A 21,923-nucleotide genomic window follows, 5' to 3' on the forward strand; every position below is an offset into this window, starting at 1 on the left:
ATTTTATAAATATTTGTGTAATTATTCTGGTTAATTAAACTTAAAATAAACAATTGTGAGAATCACAAAAATCTTTGTTTATCTAATTTTGCATCGTATATTTACTCTTCCAGTGATAGGTAAGCAATTTAAGTACAATTATAAGCAGTATTTAAGTCATTATTTATATACGTGCATTATATTTTATAATTTATAAATATTTTTATAAGTATTTTGGTTAATTAAACTAAAAATAAACAATTGTAAGAATCACAAAAATCTTTGTTTATCTAATTTTGCATCGTATATTTACTCTATTCCATTGATAGGTAAGCAATTTAAGTACAATTATAAGCAGGATTTTAGTCATTATTCATATACGTGCATCAGTTTTGATACTTTATAAATATTTGTATAAGTATTTTGGTTAATTAAACTAAAAATAAACAATTGTGAGAAACACAAAAAGCTTTGTTTATCTAATTTTGCATCGTATATTTACTCTATTCCAGTGATAAGTAAGCAATTTAAGTACAATTATAACCAGGATTTTAGTCATTATTCATATATGTGCATCATATTCGATAATTTATAAATATTTTTATAAGTATTTTGGTTAATTAAACTAAAAATAAACAATTGTAAGAATCACAAAAAGCTTTGTTTATCTAATTTTACAAGGTGGGATTTAATCAAGGCCGCGACTATTCGTACAATAACAACTGGTTGTTCCAATGTTTACGTCTATATTTACTGTATTTTAGGGACAGGTAAGCTATTTAAGTACACTTATTAGTAGTATTTTACTTATTATTCATATACGTGCATCCTATTTCGATATTTTATAAGTATTTTAATTATTGAGAGGGTTTAAATATACGGCGTCCATTGCCCTCAGGCTGGTTTGTTTTCTTCGTGGGGTGACCATGTTCATGTTAGTAAAATGACATGACCTCATTGCTGGGTTCATGACTCCTAAATCCTCATTTCCTAGATTAATTTGACCTCATTGCTGGGTTCATGACTCCTAAATCCTCATTTCCTAGATTAATTTGACCTCATTGCTGGGTTCATGACTCCTAAGTCCTCATTTCCTAGATTAATTTGACCTCATTGCTGGGTTCATGACTCCTAAATCCTCATTTCCTAGATTAATTTGACCTCATTGCTGGGTTCATGACTCCTAAATCCTCATTTCCTAGATTAATTTGACCTCATTGCTGGGTTCATGACTCCTAAGTCCTCATTTCCTAGATTAATTTGACCTCATTGCTGGGTTCATGACTCCTAAATCCTCATTTCCTAGATTAATTTGACCTCATTGCTGGGTTCATGACTCCTAAATCCTCATTTCCTAGATTAATTTGACCTCATTGCTGGGTTCATGACTCCTAAATCCTCTTTTCCTAGATTAATTTGACCTCATTGCTGGGTTCATGACTCCTAAATCTTCATTTCCTAGATTAATTTTGCGGAAACTATCAATTAATAGGTAGGTATAAAGTGTCAAAGCTTATATTCAGTATTATAATTGAACTTGAATAGTTTGTAGGCAATCGTGTATATCAAATCTCGTAAATACTTATACAGGGTTGTATGTATGATAGTGGCCACCTGTATGTATTATCTTCAACATAGAATACGGCAGTGTGAAGGGGGTCACAGGGGGCCGTTAGCTCCCCTGTTAGGTAATTAGATAAGGACACGGCTTGTGGGTTAGGTTAGGGGGGAAAGTGAGGGTTAGTTGATGTCCATTTTGAATCAACGCATGAGAAACTGGCCGCTGATATACAAAGGCTCCCCTATCCAATCATTTTATCCAATAGACATGTAGTCAATCTTGATCTAGAATATATTTCGAGGAGCCTTTGTACATCGTAGGGACAAACTGGGTGTAAAATTTCATAAGTTGACTGAAAAAAACACGTTTTAAAAGAGAAACATACACAACAACATCTCACCTAAGGTTTCCCACCTAACCTAACTACAAGCTGTATCCTTACCTATTTACCTACCAGGGGAGTACAGCACCCTGCTACCCCCCTCCCCTTAGACTGCCGAATTTTTCGTTTACCTTAATACTGAGTCTCGACCCTGTGTTTGCTTCACTAAATCATATTTAGTGAATCGTAATCAATTACGATTCACTAAATATGATTTAGTGGAGCAATATTTTCCCCATGAATAATTGGATTTGATATGTAATAAGAAAGTTCACACCTGTCCCATCGGACTAAGTTCAGCCCCTAGAATTTATTATGATAATAATTGTTTTGAAATAGGCTAACTTATGATATGTTAATACATTTCCAGTATTGTAGTAAGTTCTGTCTCATTCCTCTTTTTTTATATATATATATATATATACTATATATATATATATATATATATATATATATATATATATATATATATATATATATATATATATATATATATATATATAATACTCCTAGACTGGGTCAAGTCTGTTAGGGGTGCAGATATCTATGGTTATCAACAGATACGTCCCTGATTATACACGATATCTTCGGATAGTCGTTCCGGGGGTTAGAACCCCGTGATACCTGATGGTAATCCTCTTGTAATATCACTTGCAGATATATTATACAGTAGGAAGCTGTCGGAAGGACATTCCATCAGGACGACATGGCTATCTCACCCAAAAATAGATTTTTCCTACGTCAAAAAAAGTTTTTTTTTTTAATCCCAAACCGGTGAGCTTCGATTTCCCTCCACCATTTTGCCCGAGACTGGAATGATTGAGATTGCACATAAATTGAGATCAAAACCAAGCTATTTACATACTTAGCCTTGATGATTAAGGTTGTAGAATGTTGGGACATATCCCATGAAAGGTTAAAGGTGTCTGGTTTCAGTTCCAGTTCCATCAGAATAGATGCTCACCAGAACGTCAGCCGGGCAAGCCCAAGCCCCCACTGTGGTGCCCTACCACAGCAGTGGCCTCCCCAGTAAACAGCTTAAACGCACGGCCCTGGGCGGGGATCGATCTCTTGCCGCGCATATGCGAGGCAAACACGTTACCACTGTACTAGCCAGGAGGCAGCAATTGTCTAAAACTTCATTTATAAGCCAAGGAAAAATGATAGAAAAAAAACGGGAAATTACGTTATAAAGCTGAATAAATTTACAATGTACCTACATGAACAGATGTATCTTCAGATGGTTAATAAACCTGAAAACCTTGCGTACTGCCCAAACCTAACCTAGGATGCCATTCCTTTACTCCTTGGGGGCTTCTATCTTACCTTTAACTTGGGACTCTGTTCATATTCATCAAACATTTTAGTATAACGGCATACTGGTAAAGTTGTACCTGAAAGACTGGGGTGTCTTAGCGATCCAGTTGATGGAAATAATATCGCCCCATTCAATATAATGCAGAAAATCCTCTACTTCATCCCGAACAAAATTCGCTACCCATAAGGGTCCTACTCTACTCTTTGGTCTTACTGGTTTTGTATCAAAATATTATGTCTTAGTGAAAACAAAATATTGTACACTGGCTGTGGGCGCTCTTGCCATGTGGTAAGTCAAAATAAAATAAAGCAATGGTGGTGCTACTTTAGCGTGAGGAACACCTCCCGTGAGCACTAACGATGACGGCTACCGTTGTTTAATCCTAACCTAACCTAACCTAACAGTATTCTTTTATATGAGCGGGGAGAGCGGGAGCAACAGGTCACGCGGTAGACCTCAGGTTTCACGCGGTAGACCTCAGGTTTCACACGGTAAACCTCAGGTTTCACGTGGGTAGGCTACATATGGCGGTAGACCTCGCGCTAAAGTAGCACTGCATTGGTTTACCACTGTGGTGGTGTTGGTGTTTCTTTTTGGATGAGTGACAATGGTTAGTATTCCTCAATCGCCCATATTTCTCTTTGAGTGCAGACTGCACAAAGAAGCTTACCGGTGTGTAAACTGACAGGTTTGTACTGTATTGATAAAATTTGTTGTTTTCTAAGACTGTAAGTTTGCCTATTTAAATGGAGTAAATATTTGCAGATCCTGTGAAGCCTATTGTGCAATATGGGCAGTAAAAGGCCCCATGGAGAAGACTCGAAGGACGAAAATTGTGGATGTTCGTCATTTAATATCAGTGGCTTTTATGGAAGAGCCAGACCAACGCTGACTTCAAGTAGGGAGCGAGATAAGATTACCCGCATCGAAAACAAGATGAAAGAAATAGAGGAGCGCCGTCTGCCGAGCGTTTATAATCCGGGAGTGCTGGGTCCCCCTGCGATATGGAAAACGTTTCCTCGGCAAGCCGAAGCCATGAAGTACTCGCAGTTGCAAGGTCAGGGCTTAATGGTGTTTTCATTCGAAAGTAATATCTTGGGGAAAGATGGAAAAAGGAGTTTTGTGGTCGCTCATCCACGACTGATGTGGCTGCGATTGCTTGAAAGAAATCCAAACCATCGTTGTTCCTATGAAGTCATCCAAGAACACTCCGTTTGTAAGCTTTACTTTGACTTAGAATTCATGTATGAATATAATCCGCATAAAGATGGCAACAGCATGGTTAATACATTCATCTACATAGTTTGTTATTTTCTTAAAAAAGAGTTTGGTGTAGATTGCACTAGGAAGAATATAATCGATTTAGATAGCTCTACAGCAGAAAAATTCAGCCGTCATTTGATATTTAACATGCCAAATAAGTCTTTTGCCACCAATATCCATGTTGGTAACTTTGTGATTATGATCTGTGACAAGATAAGGTCTAGTTTGGTTGAATCCACTGCGGAAATCCCTGGTGTGTCTCGTGAAGAAGTCGAGAATCTATTTATCATACGGAATTCGGAAAAGGATTCTGGCCTGTTTTGTGACGAGGGAGTTTACACAAAGAATCGAAATTTTAGGTGTTTACACTGTACGAAACGAGGTAAAAACACACCTCTCGTTGTTGCTCGAGAAAACCAGTTTGAACCGGAGCCTAAAAATGGTACAGGTATTTGTAAGGATGAGCAGTTTTTTATCGATTCTCTTGTAACCACAGTAGACGAAAGCTGTAGTGTTCTAACTTATGGTGAAGATCGTTCTAGAGTTCAGAGGCCATCAGTGAGAAAACAGAAAGACAAGTCTGTGCTGAATGGTTTGAGTGTAGGTAGTTCTCCATATCCAGAAATTGATAAACACATCGAAAGTGTTGTTCTTCCTGGATATATCCGTTCCTGGTTTTGTTTCTCTCAGCAAGAAGTGCTTGTCTATGAAGTAGGGGGCAACAGATTCTGTCATAACATAGGTCGTGAACACAAGAGTAATGGTGTTATGTATGTTGTAAACTTAAAAACAGGAGACTATTATCAGAAATGTCATGATGCACAATGCAGAGATTTTAGATCTTGCGCTTGGCAGTTACCCGAGACCGCCATATTTTGGAAACAGTTTGACGAAGAGGAGATCATGGAAGCGGCTCATTCCGTAATAGATTTCGACGAGAGCGAGTCTGACGATGAACTCTTCGTAAATGCAGCCATTCAGGCCGAAATGGAGGATACAATGGACATAGACGAGGAACTGCTGGCTCAGGCAGACAAGCTAGAAATGTGGGACAAGTTGGACATGCTATCCAGTGTCGGTAGTAGCGTACATGGGTCTCAGAGCACACACAGCTCGTCGCAAGCAAGCAATCCATGGGACAGGCTTTCTCAACTCTCCACACCTGATAGTTCGTGCTTTACAGCCATGTCCAAGATATGCATGTCATTTAAGGAATTGAGTCAAGGAGAAAGCTCTGGTGCCTGTATGATTATGACCTCTAATTCAAATGATGCAGTTGGTGAAGTCGTTGGAGATGATTCGGACGAGGAGTTTGTTCGGGAGGCTGCACAGATAGAAAGAGAAGTCCTCTCGAAGGATGCAACTACAAATCTTTATGAAATTGAATTTAATAGTTGTGAGTTTTGAATATTTGAGAAGAGTTTTAAGACTCGTGAAAAGCGAGCCGACACCATTTTTGTTAATTACATGTTTACAATTATATATAATTTATTTAAAATGAAATTTATTAAAATTTATAAGAATTGTAGAAATTATTATATGCATGTTAGATAACATATGCAAGATATTAGTTATGATTTAAAAAAAAAAATCCAGTACAGTACTACATATTAGTACAGTAATGCTATTGAAAAGTTTTGTCTAATTTCTTGGGTTTGGCCATGTAATCTAAGTACCAGTTGTACATTTTATATTTTGTAGACTATTTGGTCAAGAGCTGTAGTTGAGAAAGTGCTTTTAGTTTATATGATTTTGCCTCTTAAAGGCAGGTAAACCAAGCCATGAGTACCTGCCGAAACCTCGTTGAAAATATCTTCCCACTGAATTCGGCTTCATACAGTTTGTATGTTCAATTTTATGTCTTGTTTATCCATCTGTTGCAATTTTATCAATTGTGAATATTTTTGTGTTGATATCAATATCTCGGAGAATTTGTCTTTAATAAAATTGTTTTCTGGAATTTCTGGAATTTTTCAAGTGTATGTTCTTAGTACTGGTTGTAATCAGTAATAGTCAATCAACTGGTCTTCCTAAACATTGCTTTTTTTGTTTAATTTAATGTGTGTAGTTATCCATCGTTTTGCACATGGGCAATAAATATTTTAGGCATTTTGTGCATTTTGTTTTTGGCATGTATAATATCACTAGGTTGTTTGTGTCGTAACAAACGTCTTTTGACATAAGACGTAAGGATGATTTCCTATTTACTTTTTGTAAGTCTTGTAGTTTTATTCTGTTCCTCTTATATCCTGAGCAAAAGTTGGGCTACTTTGCCTGCTCAGAGTGTAAAAGTTGGGCTATTTTGCCTGCTCAGAGTGTAAAAGTTGGGCTACTTTGCCTGCTCAGAGTGTAAAAGTTGGGCTACTTTGCCTGCTCAGAGTGTAAAAGTTGGGCTACTTTACCTGCTCAGAGTGTAAAAGTTGAGCTACTTTGCCTGCTCAGAGTGTAAGAGTTGGGCTACTTTGCCTGCTCAGTGTAAAAGTTGGGCTACTTTGCCTGCTCAGAGTGTAAAAGTTGGGCTACTTTTCCTGCTCGGAGTGTAAAAGTTGGGCTACTTTGCCTGCTCAGAGTGTAAGAGTTGGTGTACTTTACCAACCCAGAGTGTAAAAGTTGGTTTAGTAATATTTAGAATCGGTTCAAGTGATAGAAGTCTCGTGCAAGCAGGATTAGAAAGGGCGCCAAATCGTGACTTTTGCTTCTGGGTTGAGGAAATGTGTAATGCTTTACTTTGTTACCATATTGCTTGGCCGTTATCAATGTGGATAGAGTATCTAATCTGGGGAAGTTTTATTTAGAGTAGGCTGGGGCAGTTTCCTTATGTAATTGCAGATGTAACAGTTCACAAGGAAACCCTCTGGAACTTATTCTCACCAATGTCTGGAAATATTGATCGCCTCGTTCACCCTGACCATTGTAGCCGTAGTCCTTCTGAAGTCTTTATAATCTACCTTGATTAGCTTCAATTGAAACCACGTTGAGAGGGTTTTAAATTAGTAGGATATCAAGATTTCTTTGAAAGATGGAACAGTTTTGAGCAGCTATGAGGCAAGTGAGGTACAGTACACTGTGTCAGGACAAGGGGAGACAATGTCTGTGGTGTCAGGAGAGGTTCAAGTTCCTACTGTAAGTTTAGGTCATTGTCAGTAGAGGGAAACAAACATGATGATAAGGCTTGGAGAGTAGACTCCGTGAAGGCCAGCTGGTTGAGCAAGCAACAAGCTCAGTACACAAAGACAACTAAGCAATAAGAGTTGGATAAGTGAAGATATGTTTATGTTTGGAGAAAATTATATTTTATTTTCCAATATCTTTTAATTTTTTCAATTAGCTGTTTGATTGTAAGTTTCATAGCTACTTGAAGTGATAGTTTTGTAGGGTTTTAGATTAATTTCTTAGAAGTTTTGTAGTTAGCTTTATTTCAGCAAGGTGTATTTTGTTTATTCTTAACGTCACTTATCTCTTATTTTGTTGAGCATTTAATGATCTTGATTAAGGAAATTTCTGTATGATTTTACCCACTTGAAAGGTATTCAGGCAATTTATAATTCTCTTGATTTTATTTTGTGTTAAGATATAGAACATGTTTTGCTTATTGTACTAAGTTCATAGAATATTGCATCGTTATTGTACAGTACTGCACAGTATCCAGAGAAAACAACTGTTTTCGTAAAAGCTGTGCAATGAAATGCTAGCTCAGTGTTTAGCCTTTCAGAAGGGCAATATCTTGTTTGTCTGGCTGACCCATTATAAGTTGTATTTGTTTTTCAATGTAGGCTTTGGGATAACAGTATCCTTTATTTCTTCTATCTAACTTCTTAGTGCAACTGCATGGTTTTCCCTCAATTGCACTTCAATGCTAAATGCCTTCCCTTTCCTGAATGCTGGATTATGTGGTCCAAATCCTGTGAATCAGAAATCGAATGACAATGTGCAAAAGAAATTAATTCTTGGGGGTGAATTGAGATTTGATAATACATACATACATACATATACCAAGGCACTTCCCCCAATTTTGGGGGGTAGCTGACATCAACAAATGAAACAGAAACAAAAAAGGGGACCTCTACTCTCTACGTTCCTCCCAGATTTGATAATGAAGTGAAGGAAGGAGTTACAAGTGTCATTTTTCAGCCTGGTTGTAGAAAGTTGCATCAGTGTCAATTTTCCCAGTTTGATTTTTTGCAGTTTTCTTTACAATTTTATAACATTTTGAGTAAGTAATTACATATGGTTTCCTTATGTTGGGATAAATTTTTAAGCCTCTGAACATATCTATGAATAGCTCTGATTTTGTAGTTTGAATTGGTCAGCTTTCTTCCAGTGAAATTTTCTGAGGGACAGTGGAATACTCTTGGATCCGAGAATTCAAATACAGCGCTGTACATTACTGACAAGCAGTGTGCCCAATGTGTTGCGCTCTCGGATCATCAGGACGCACACTTTCATGTGAGAGTTAGGTCCTGTCCACACTACCAGGCAGTTAGTGAAAATGAGGGTTGATGATGTCAGAAGCGGGAAAACTAAAGGCAGGGATCTGGCAACACTCTATGATGCCAGATCCCTTTCTGTGGTTTTCCCGCTTCTGACGTAATTAACCCTCATTTTCACTAACTATTGTGGCCTGGTATCACTGTTTGCCCGTCGGGGACTGCCCGGTAGTGTGGACAGGGCCTAAGATGTATTACTACCATTGGGTTAATTCCACATCATGTAGATTTTCTAAAGTGACTCACACTTTTAGTCTGGTAATTACAATAGTTTAGTATTTCTATATACAAAAGTCACTCTGTTGGATATTTGATATGTAAATTGTGATGAAATTTATCCTGTAAAGTACTTTTTTTTTTTTTTTTTTAAGGATATATACAGTGTATAACGGCGAAGGATGAAATGCAAAAGAAGTAGTATTTTGTAATCTTAATTTTATAAAAGGGTATATATAGAGTGTATAACGGCAAAGGATGAAATGCAAAAGTAGTATTTTGTAATCTTAATTTTAAAAAAGCATATATATAGAGTGTATAACGGCGAAGGATGAGATGCAAAAGAGGTAGTTTAGCTTTTTTTATTCTTAGTTTTGTCAAATAACTTGTAAAGTTTTCATATTTAATTTTTGATAATAAAAGAAATATAATTTGTGTTTTTGTTGTGTTTAACATATCCAAAAACTAGGATTATCATATTAGATAAGATTACTATTATTATTATTACTAGCCAAGCTACAACCCTAGTTGGAAAAGCAAGATGCTATAAGCCCAAGGGCTCCAATAGGGAAAAATAGCCCAGTGAGGAAAGGAAATAAATAAATGATGAGAATGATTAACAATAAATCATTCTAAAAACAGTAACAACGTCAAAACAGATATGTCCTATATAAACTATTAACAACGTCGAAAACATATGTCATATATGAACTATAGAAAGACTCGTGTCAGCCTGATCAACATAATAAAATTTGCTCCAACTTTGAACTTTTCAAGTTCTACTGACACTGGTCAAATGGAGTTTGTTCCTGAACTTTTGAAGTTTTACTGACACTGGTCAAATGGAGTTTGTTCCTTATATACTGTACTGAGGGAAATGATTTTGAATATAGTTTTATCATAGTTTATTTCCCTTTCTTTAGTATTAGCTGATTCACAAAATGTCTTTGATACGTCATCCAAGATGGCGACGGGTATGACGTCATCCGAGTGCCCATAACAGTAACGGAGGAGAAGAACTTTGTAACGGCTCCTCCCATATCTTGCCACTTATTCCCCCTCGGAACGTAAACACTATGTGGCGTGTCAAGAATACGTCCCCTGTTATATTGCGATATCCTAGAGGGCAACTTTAAAGATATTCGTGCCAGAAGTTAGAATTCTGGAGACCTTTAGTTTAATTCTCTTGGAATATCCACTGTAGTCAAATATACCCTAGGAAGCTACTGAAGGAACCTTCCATCAGGACGACATGGCTATCTCACCCAAAAATAAATTTTTCGCTTCGCTTAAAATCCGTTTTGTAACTGTACAACACTGCCCCGTACGGGGTTAGTGCCAACAGTGTACCTCACACTGCTCACTGTAAGCCTTGCTCAAGAGTTTTGCCGAGTTTCTTTCAGCCCTTTAGTGTCAGCTGCTTTATATCTACTTGATCTCTGTTTCTTTAGTTGTGTTGTCCAATTTCTTAACCCTTTTACCCCCTGGCTATTTGGAACTTTCCAACCCTTAACCCTCAGGCTTTTTTTTTTTAAGCACATTTTGCAATACAGTATATATTTTTTAAATTGCTCCGAAAGCCTTAATTTTCATCATAAAGAGGTCAGGTTGGTCTCATTCTTTTGGAAAAGGCCTGAAGATTCTCATAAAGTTATCAAAGTTATGCAAAAAAGAGTGTAAATAGCAGTTTTTTGCAAGGACGTACCAGTACGTCCATGGGGGTAAAGGGATGAGTTTTGTGAAACGTACCAGTATGTCCATTGGGGATAAAAGGGTTAACTTTTACTAAAATGTAACTGCTATATTTTCTCCGAGTTACACTTACAGGCCCTTGCTCCGGTCTAAATAGCCCAAGTTTCATAGATCTAAATGTATAGTACTGTATTATGATTAATAGTCCCCGACTAAGATTATACAGTACTGTATATCTCTGTCTGTACACAACTTTACCAATGGCGATATCACAGCATGGTTCAGTACTGTATATTTAGTTTTTCAATATTAAACTTACCCGGTGATCATATAGCTGTCAGCTCTGCTGCCCGACAGAAAAACCTAAGGACAAAATACGCCAGCGATCGCTATACAGGTGGGGGTGTACATCAACAGCGCCATCTGTCGAGCAGGTACTCAAGTACTCCATGTCAACACAGAACCAATTTTCTCTCTGTCGTGCCACCGGCAAGACCTACTAAATACGCTGTTGTTTTCTGGATTGATTTTCACGTTATTTGGTGAAGTATTCATTTCTGGTTATTAGCTATCGCTGTGCAGAAGTTATCTTCAATACTTCCTTGCATTCTTTTATTGAATTTTGGATTATTTGTTGACGACTTGGATAGATTTTGAATTCCCCCTTTGACTAATTCAAGATGTCTGACCCTTCTCAAGTCCCCAAGTACAGGAAGTGTAGCGCTAGGGACTGTTCAAGGCGTCTTCCGAAGGCCTCTATCGATCCGCACACCATTTGTTCCAATTGTAGGGGTAAAGCCTGTCAATTGGAAGATCGATGTGAGGAATGCGTTGGGCTTTCGGAATTCGATTTTCAAGAATTCCTGAAATATGCACGTAGGCTAGAGAGGGATAGAGTCAGGAGGAGTTCGTCTCGCTCAGTTGATTTTTCCTCTCCCCATGCCCCACAACCTATTCCTTCCCCTGTAGTGGTTGCTCCCGACCCCCCTGCTAGCTCTCATCAACCTTCGATGGCAGATATGATGCGTGCCATCCAGGCTCTGGGTGAGAGAGTCGAGTCATTGGCGAATGACCGCAATCAACTCATGGCTGACGTCAGGGAGTTGAAAGGTAAAAGTGCAGTGGGAAGTGAAGTGAGTGTTAGTGCAGTGAAAAGTGTCAGTGTTACGCATGAGGGTGCGTCTGTTCGTGCCTGTCGTCCTCCCAGTCCGGGACCTCTTGCAAGCTCCCAAGCCCAGGGGAGAAGCAATGTCGTACGACCAAAGGGTTCGACAGGCTTTAATCAGCGGACAGACGTTCCCTCCGTGGTTTCGGACGTATCTTGCCTAGATCGTCCCACCCACAAGAAGACGAGTGAGCCCGTTCATTCCTCGTCCGCGGAAGAGGTTTCACGCCAGAAACGATGGACCAAGGTCTCACGGCCTCTTAAACGCAAGGTCCCTTCCGAGCAAGTCCAACGGCCCAGGTGTAGCCACTGGGTCAGTTCGGACTCGCTGCAGTCCTCCGACGACTGCACACCTCCTAAGAGAGGCAAAGTGGTACCGCAACAGGCAGTAACTCCGTCTGTTGCCGCACCAGCTGCTGTAGACCCTAAGTGGTCTTTGCTACAGTCTATGCAGACTCAGTTAGCTTCCTTTATGCAGGAGTATCGTGCGGAGAAGGTTGACGCTGCACCCGTTAGCCTACAACCAACCACGGTTGTGCGCCCAGCAGACGCTGAGGCTGCCTGCTCCCACACTCCAGCTGTGAGAGCTCCACCACCCATGCGCAGTCGACCCTGCCAGACACATGTTGACGTTCACCGACGCACGGAACCCTCCGTTGACGTTCGTGTGCTACCACAACAACAGGAGGGTGGAGTTAAGTTGCCGTGTTTTGACGCGGTGCGTCAGCCTCCGCAACCCACGGTGGTCTCCGCTATCCGACCACAGTCAGGAGTAGACGCTTTGCGTCCCCACTCAGCTTTGGTTGTTGCCAGTTCTCAGACTGACCAACAGTTCCATGACGTTGGGTCCAGTGCAGCCACGCATGCACCCGTGCTGCCGGACTCAGCCGACCAGCTTTTACCTACTCCTTTGCCGCTTCCTCCTCAACATTCAGACGATGGACTCTGATGATGACGACGCTGCACATCTTGACGACCAACACTCGGACATCGACGAACCCAAGACCACGCCTCCCTCCTTAGACTTTAGGAAAGTGCTTGCGCTGTTCAAGGATTTATATCCGGATCAGTTTGTGTCTGCAGCACCACGCTCGCCTCCCTCTGAGTTCGCTTTAGGCATGCAGTCAGCAGCACCTGCCTTTACGAAGCTCGTACTCGCTCGCTCGTCCAAGAGAGCTTTAAGGGTACTGGGAGAGTGGTTGCAGTCCAAAAAGCAACTTGGGAAGACAACCTTCATGTTTCCCCCGGCCAAGCTTGCTTCCAGATCTAGCGTCTGGTATGCCACGGGAGAAGTTCTCGGCTTGGGAGTTCCTGCCTCTGCCCAGGGCGACTTCTCAAGTCTGGTAGACTCTCCCCGCAGGCTGGCTATGAGACGCTCCAAGATTTGCTGGACTCCTTCGGATATGGACCATCTTATGAAAGGAGTTTTTCGTGCATTCGAAGTCTTTAACTTCTTGGACTGGTGTTTGGGAGCGTTGAGCAGGAAGACCTCCCCTTCTGACAAGGAAACTTCCATGCTCATTATGTCCTGCATGGACAAAGCCATACGGGATGGTTCTAGTGAGCTTGCGGCTTCTTTCGTGTCCGGGGTCCTCAAGAAGCGGGATCACTTTTGCTCCTTCTTGTCAGCTGGAGTCACCCCATGTCAAAAGTCGGAACTTATGTTTGCTCCGCTCTCGAAGTGTCTCTTCCCTGAAGAGTTGATCAAGGAGATTGCCACCTCCTTGATCCAGAAAGACACTCATGACCTGGTGGCGTCATCCGCACGCAAAGCCACCCCTTTGCCCTCCGTGCCTAGACCCAGGATGGACACTCCAGCGTCAAGGTTCATTCCGCCCTTTCGTGGCAGAGCCTCCAGCAGAGGAGGTGCTCGTGCCGAAAGTCAACGTGGGAGCAAGAAGAAGGGTTCCAAGTCCTCTAGAGGCAGAGTCTGACTGCCACCTTCTTCAGACAGCAGTGGGAGCCAGGCTCAAGAACTACTGGCAGGCCTGGGAGAACAGGGGCGCAGACGCACAGTCTGTGAAGCTACTCAGAGAGGGGTACAGGATTCCATTCTTGTGCAAGCCCCCTCTAGCAACTACTCCCATCGACCTCTCTCCCAGGTACAGAGAGGAGGACAAGAGACTAGCTTTACAGCAAGAGGTGTCTCTCTTACTACAAAAGGGAGCGGTAGTCATAGTCCGGGACCATCAATCCCCGGGCTTCTACAACCGTCTCTTCTTAGTGGCGAAGAAGACAGGAGGGTGGAGACCGGTGCTAGACGTCAGTGCTCTGAATGTCTTTGTCACAAAGCAGACGTTCACCATGGAGACGACAAAGTCGGTTCTAGCATCGGTCAGGAAGGAAGACTGGATGATCTCGTTAGACCTAAAGGACGCTTACTTTCACGTTCCCATCCACCCAGATTCCCAACCTTTTCTAAGGTTCGTTTTCGGGAAGGTTGTATACCAGTTCCAAGCCCTGTGCTTTGGCCTAAGCACGGCTCCTCTTGTTTTTACCAAACTGATGAGGAATATTGCCAAATTCCTGCATTTAGCAGACATCAGAGCCTCCCTCTATTTGGACGACTGGCTTTTAAGAGCTGCGTCAAGTCGTCGCTGTCTGGAGAATCTAAAGTGGACTCTGGATCTGACCAAGGAATTGGGTCTGCTGGTCAATATGGAAAAGTCCCAACTCGTCCCATCCCAAACTATAGTGTACCTAGGAATGGAGATTCAGAGTCAAGCTTTTCGGGCTTTTCCGTCAGCCCCCAGAATCAGTCAAGCCCAAGAATGCATCCAGAACATGCTGAAGAAGGACCGATGTTCAGTCAGACAGTGGATGAGTCTGATAGGGATGCTTTCATCACTGGACCAGTTCATCGCGTTAGGGAGACTCCACCTCCGACCCCTTCAATTTCACCAAGCTGTTCACTGGAGAAAGGACAAGATGCTAGAAGCGGTCTCGGTTCCTATTTCCGAGAAGATGAAGTCTTCACTGACTTGGTGGAAGAACAACATTCTCCTCAGGGAGGGTCTGCCACTGGCTGTTCAGACCCCCGACCACCTTCTCTTCTCGGACGCATCGGTCACAGGCTGGGGTGCGACATTGGACGGTCGGGAATGCTCGGGCACGTGGAATGCGGATCAAAGAACGTTGCACATCAACTGCAAGGAGCTACTGGCAGTTCATCTGGCCTTGAGAAGCTTCAAGTCCCTCCTTCTAGGCAAGGTGGTGGAGGTGAACTCCGACAACACCACAGCCTTTGCGTACATCTCCAAGCAAGGAGGGACTCATTCGATGACGTTGTACGAGATAGCAAGGGACCTCCTCACCTGGTCAAGAGATCGAAACATATCCCTAGTAACGAGGTTCATTCAAGGCGACATGAATGTCATGGCAGACCGCCTCAGCCGGAAGGGTCAAATCATCCCAACAGAGTGGACCCTTCACAAGAATGTATGCAACAGACTATGGGCCTTGTGGGGTCAGCCTACCATAGATCTGTTCGCAACCTCGATGACCAAGAGGCTCCCAATTTATTGCTCACCGATTCCGGACCCGGCAGCAGTTCACATAGATGCCTTTCTTCTGGATTGGTCCCATCTAGACCTTTATGCGTTCCCCCCGTTCAAGATTGTCAACAGAGTACTGCAGAAGTTCGCCTCTCACGAAGGGACAAGGTTGACGTTGGTTGCTCCCCTCTGGCCCGCGAGAGAATGGTTCACCGAGGTACTGCAATGGCTAGTAGACGTTCCCAGAACACTTCCTCTAAGAGTGGACCTTCTGCGTCAGCCGCATGTAAAGAAGGTACACCCAAGCCTCCACGCTCTTCGTCTGACTGCCTTCAGACTATCGATAGACTCTCGAGAGCTAGAGGCTTTTCGAAGGAGGCAGCCAGAGCGATTGCTAGAGCAAGGAGGACATCCACTCTCAAAGTCTACTAGTCGAAGTGGGAAGTCTTCCGAAGCTGGTGCAAGTCGAGATCAGTATCCTCAACCAGTACCTCTGTAACTCAGATAGCTGACTTCCTTTTATACCTAAGGAAGGAAAGATCCCTTTCAGCTCCCACGATCAAGGGTTACAGAAGCATGTTGGCAGCAGTCTTCCGTCACAGAGGCTTAGATCTTTCCAACAACAAAGATCTACAGGACCTCCTTAAGTCTTTTGAGACCTCGAAGGAGCGTCGGTTGGCCACACCAGGTTGGAACTTAGACGTGGTACTAAGATTCCTTATGTCAGCAAGGTTCGAACCACTTCAATCAGCCTCTTTTAAAGATCTCACTTTGAAGACTCTTTTCCTCGTCTGCTTAGCAACAGCTAAAAGAGTCAGTGAGATACACGCCTTCAGCAGGAACATTGGATTTACATCTGAAACGGCTACATGTTCCTTACAGCTTGGTTTTTTAGCCAAAAACGAACTTCCTTCTCGTCCTTGGCCCAAATCGTTCGATATTCCAAGCCTTGCTAATTTGGTTGGAAATGAACAAGAAAGAGTACTATGCCCTGTAAGAGCTCTTAAGTACTATTTGAGACGTACTAAACCATTACGTGGACAGTCAGAAGCTTTATGGTGCGCCATTAAGAAACCTTCTTTACCTATGTCGAAGAATGCAGTTTCTTATTATATCAGACTTTTGATTCGAGAAGCTCATTCCCATCTGAATGAGGAGGACCATGCTTTGCTGAAGGTAAGGACACATGAAGTTAGAGCTGTCGCAACTTCAGTGGCCTTCAAACAAAACAGATCTCTGCAGAGTGTAATGGATGCAACCTATTGGAGAAGCAAGTCAGTGTTCGCATCATTTTACCTTAAAGATGTCCAGTCTCTTTACGAGAACTGCTACACCCTGGGACCATTCGTAGCAGCGAGTGCAGTAGTGGGTGAGGGCTCAACCACTACATTCCCATAATCCCATAACCTTTTTAATCTTTCTCTTGAAATGTTTTTTATTGTTGTTTTTTGGGTTGTCCGGAAGGCTAAGAAGCCTTTCGCATCCTGGTTGATTTGGCGGGTGGTCAAATTCTTTCTTGAGAAGCGCCTAGATTAGAGGTTTTGATGAGGTCCTTTAGTATGGGTTGCAACCCTTCATACTTCAGCTCCTAGGAGTCGCTCAGCATCCTATGAGGATCGCGAGGCTCAGTAAGGAAGACGTACTTAAAAAGGCAGAGTAATTGTTCAAGTCGACTTCCTTACCAGGTACTTATTAATTTTATGTTTGTTATTTTGAATAACTGCTAAAGTGAAATACAAAATACTTAGCTCTTAATGTTAACATATATGCTGGTCTCTACCCACCCCCCTGGGTGTGAATCAGCTATATGATCACCGGGTAAGTTTAATATTGAAAAATGTTATTTTCATTAGTAAAATAAATTTTTGAATATACTTACCCGGTGATCATAAATTAAAGGACCCACCCTTCCTCCCCAATAGAGACCCAGTGGACCGAGGAGAAAATTGGTTCTGTGTTGACATGGAGTACTTGAGTACCTGCTCGACAGATGGCGCTGTTGATGTACACCCCCACCTGTATAGCGATCGCTGGCGTATTTTGTCCTTAGGTTTTTCTGTCGGGCAGCAGAGCTGACAGCTATATGATCACCGGGTAAGTATATTCAAAAATTTATTTTACTAATGAAAATAACATAATTCTGTTATTTTTCGCTGAAACTAACATGGGTTCTTATGCTATTCATTTGAAGAAGGGGGATTTTTTCTATAATTGAATAAAAATTCACCATATAATTATTGTTATTAATAATGTACTTGCTAAGCTACAACCTTAGTTGGAAAAGCAAGATGCTATAAGGGCTCCAACAGGGAAAATAGCCCAGTAAGTAAAGGAAATAAACAAGAGAAGTAATGAGCAATTAAAATTGAATATTTTAAGAACAGTAACAACATTGAAATAATTCTTTCATATATCATGTATAAAAATTTGTTCGTATGACTAACAGATGCTGGTGCAAGTATTGGGTGTTTTGATACTTGCCAGAGATCCATGTAAGTTCCAACTCAGCTCTCCACGTTAAAGGTTACTCATGAATGGCAGAGGCAAGGGACAGTGACATTGCCCTGGTTAGCAGGACAATGTCCTAGAGACTGACCATTTGATCAGCACTCCCAAGCCCCCCTCTCCATCCAAGCTAGGACCAAGGAGGGCCAGGCAATGGTCGCTGATGATTCAGCAGGTAGAACTACAGGCTCTCCCAAACCCCCCATCCTTAACCCTTTTACCCCCAGGCTCTTTGGAAATTTCCAACCCTTAACTCCCAAGGGGTTATTTTTTTCCCAGCACATTTTGCAGTATATTTTTTTTAAATTGCTCTAACAGCCTTAATTTTTGTCATAGAGAGGTCAGGTTGGTCTCATTCTCTTGGAAAATGCCTGAATTTTTTCAAAAATTTATCAATAATATGAAAAAAAAAAATTTTATAGCATTTTTTTGCAAGGACGTACCGGTACGTCCATGGGGGTAAAGGGAAGAGTTTTGTAAAATGTACCAGTATGTCCTTTGGGGGTAAAAGGGTTATTTCACAAAGATGGTAAAGTTGGAGGTACTACGAGAAACTATCTAGCTTGAGCGGCAGTTGAACCCCAGTCCGGTAAATCGTCAGGTAGGGACATTTCCAATAGGCCACCACTACCCCTCAGGGTTGCGTTGCGTTTCTTATAATACAGTATACATAATCTTTGAAAATTAAATAAAAAAGGGCCTGCACGAGTGAAAAAAGGAGCTGTACTCACCTAATCATTGTACAAAGAGAAATACCACTTGCTTGTCCCAAGATAAACATTTTGAGTGTTTCCCGGTAAAAGCACCTAATAATGAGAGTACAATTGTTGTAATATAGTATTAATGATTTTTTATATCATTGCCTATCAATTTATCTGTCCCTTACCTGGTTTCACATGCTGAATCCCCTACTGCTGCTACCTCAGCGGTAACCAGGTAACATACATATACCAAGGCACTTCCCCGATTTTTATGTCGGCTACCCCCCCCCCCCCCCCCACTGAGGTAGCAGCAGTAGGGGATTCAGCATGTGAAACTTCCTTTGTGGTGGATAACAGGGAAGGATGGGCTATGCCACCCTAGCAGTATCAACCAAACTTGGCTGAATCCCTTATCAGGCTGGGAGGAGCGAAGAGAGGAAAAGCCCCTTTTCGTTCCATTTTTTTTCTTATGTTGGCTACCCCCCAAAATTGCGGGAAGTGCATTGGTAAATAGAATAGATTACCTGCTCATGGCAACTCCGGTGCAGTTGGAAGGATTGCAGTCAAACTTGGTTGGTACAAAGGTAGACTATTATACACAGGTGTTCAAGGTGGGATAATGCCCATATATCTGTTTGTAAACAGCTTTATCAGTGGCCCTTAACCCTTTTACCCCCAAAGGACGTACTGGTACGTTTCAGAAAACTCATCCCTTTACCCCATGGACATACCGGTATGTTCTTGCAAAAAACTGCTTAAAATTTTTTGTTTTTCATATTTTTGATATTTTTAGAAACTTCAGGCATTTTCCAAGAGAATGAGACCAACCTGATCTCTCTATGACGAAAATTAAGGCTGTTAGAGCAATTTAAAAAAAAATATACTGCAAAATGTGCTTGAAAAAAATTAACCCCTGGGTGTTAAGGGTTGGAAATTTCCAAATAGCCTGGGGGTAAAAGGGTTAAATTTCAGTTTTAAGTGGGACTTTACTAGCATATCCTACTCTTATTAAATCTCTCAGATAACGAAGGTTACTGACCCTGACTGTCATGCTAAAAGAGTTGCCAGTAAGACGTATATGTTTTACAAACATGTCTGGAGAAATTTATCTTTAATTTATGTGAAAGTTCTTGGAGAAAAGTTAGTTGTGGGTTAGTAAGGGATGTTTACTGGTCTAGCAATGCTCTCGGCTTGGGCCCTGATCCTACGTAAACACAGGTAGTTGCTCACTCACTCACCAGGCAGAGCACTCCTCCATAAACATATAAATAATCTTTAACACAACTATTCTCCATAGAAGGTATGGTATACTACAGTGTGTGGGGCATACTGTAGATATTATTGAAGGCTCTTATTTCTCAACTGATCTCTTCCTCAAGATATCCTGTTATAATATTATGTAGCTCCATTTTTCTGTATCATTGTAGAACTTATCCAATGGACAACTACAGCGAGTCTAGAAAAGGGATTTTGACGAAGGAAAAATCTATTTCTGGGTGAGGAACCTGTGTCGCCCAGTGAAATGCTCCTTAAAGCACCATTTCAAAGGTATAAATACTGCTTAATATACCAGAGAAAAAAGTTGCATAGAATGCTAGGAATATATCCAGCTCGCTCACCCCTAAAGGGTGTCGGTATTAAAACTGGGGCGAGTGATACCACTACCAGAGATCCCTCTCCAATTAGACTTCTCCCTCCTCAAAATCCCCCGTTACTACGAGGTTTCGTTCACTACAGCTACTGCGTTTTGGAGATCCATGCTCCCGAATTGAGTATTATATTTGTCTGTTTGGGATTTCTAGGTAGCGACACACGTTCATTCAATAACCTTGTTGGGTTTTATCTCAGCCCGCTTTGTTGACGCTCCCTTACGGGTGTGTATGCGGTCTTTTGGTATCGCTTCCTCGGGATCTCTTTGTTTTGTAAGACTTTCTATTAGTTCCTTATACTAATTGTTCTCATTAAACAGATTTACATTAAAATTGCTATCAATTGCATGTTTTAATAAATATCTATTGTAAAAACTTATGCAAATATGATTCTTAAAACATTCTTTTGAAAAAAATGACTTTAAGTTACTCTTCCTTCCCACCGTTATCCCTACATTAAAGGGGTCAGTTGCCTGATGTTCCCTCTCGAATGTCTTCCACCAAAGGCATCCTCTTCCACCAAACCTTTTCTCTCCATAGCATCCTTCACCTCATCTCGCCAACTAATTCTCTGCCTCCAATTTGATCTTCTGCTAAGATTTCTGGAGGCTTTAATCTACCGTAGACTGCAAATTGAAATACTTCATGGGCTGACTGTTTTAATTAACAATTAATCCTTTGTGTTCCATGGCTTGCAATGTGTTTTAGAACATCTTAATAGTGTGAAATGAAAGTTGTGGAGTTTAACCCTTTTACCCCCAGGCTCTTTGGAAATTTCCAACCCTTAACCACCAAGGGGTTATTTTTTCCCCAGCACATTTTGCAGTACAGTATATTTTTTTCAAATTGCTCTAACAACCTTAATTTTTGTCATAGAGAGGTCAGGTTGGTCTCATTCTCTTGGAAAATGCCCGAATTTTCTCAAAAAATTAGCAAAAATATGAAGAAAAAAAAATTTTTATAGTGTTTTTTTGCAAGGACGTACCAGTACGTCCATGGGGGTAAAGGGATGGCTTTTGTGAAACGTACCAGTACGTCCTTTGGGGGTAAAAGGGTTAACAATTAATCCTTTGTGTTCCATGGCTTGCAATGTGTTTTAGAACATCTTAAAAGTGAGAAATGAAAGTTGTGGAGTTAAACTCTCATTTGATGTACATCACTCACCCCCTGAATAGTAAGACCCTAATCTTTGATGGATTCTTAGCCGATAGTCCCCTGTCTCTCTCTACAAGTGACAGGCTCTGGTAAGGCAGTTGTTTATTATTTTGAATATACTCTTCCCATTTTTTTATGTTATTGCAAATTGTAACAATAGAACTTATTTATTTTAAAACCCTTACCTCACACGATTTCTGACGGCTCTGGTAAGGCAGTTGTTTATTATTTTGAATATGTTCTTCCAATTTTTTTTATGTTATTGCGAATAGTAACAATAGAACTTATCTATTTCAAAACCCTTACCTCACATGATTCCTGAAAACTTCAGAACAGAATTGAAGAAATAAACAAGC

General features: G+C 41.1%; 1 protein-coding gene across 1 annotated transcript; it reads left to right on the forward strand.

Moving 5' to 3' along the window:
- The first annotated feature begins 665 nt into the window (after nt 1-665).
- LOC137653798 (DNA-directed primase/polymerase protein-like) lies at nt 666-5,946 on the forward strand. Its single transcript, XM_068387451.1, has 2 exons — nt 666-749; nt 4,006-5,946. Exon 2 carries the CDS (start codon nt 4,030-4,032, stop codon nt 5,908-5,910), a length of 1,881 nt encoding a protein of 626 aa, XP_068243552.1. The 5' UTR covers nt 666-749; nt 4,006-4,029; the 3' UTR covers nt 5,911-5,946.
- Nucleotides 5,947-21,923: the final 15,977 nt, after the last annotated feature.

The sequence above is a fragment of the Palaemon carinicauda genome, chromosome 14 (genome assembly GCF_036898095.1).
Source record: "Palaemon carinicauda isolate YSFRI2023 chromosome 14, ASM3689809v2, whole genome shotgun sequence".
Lineage (NCBI taxonomy): Eukaryota > Metazoa > Arthropoda > Malacostraca > Decapoda > Palaemonidae > Palaemon > Palaemon carinicauda.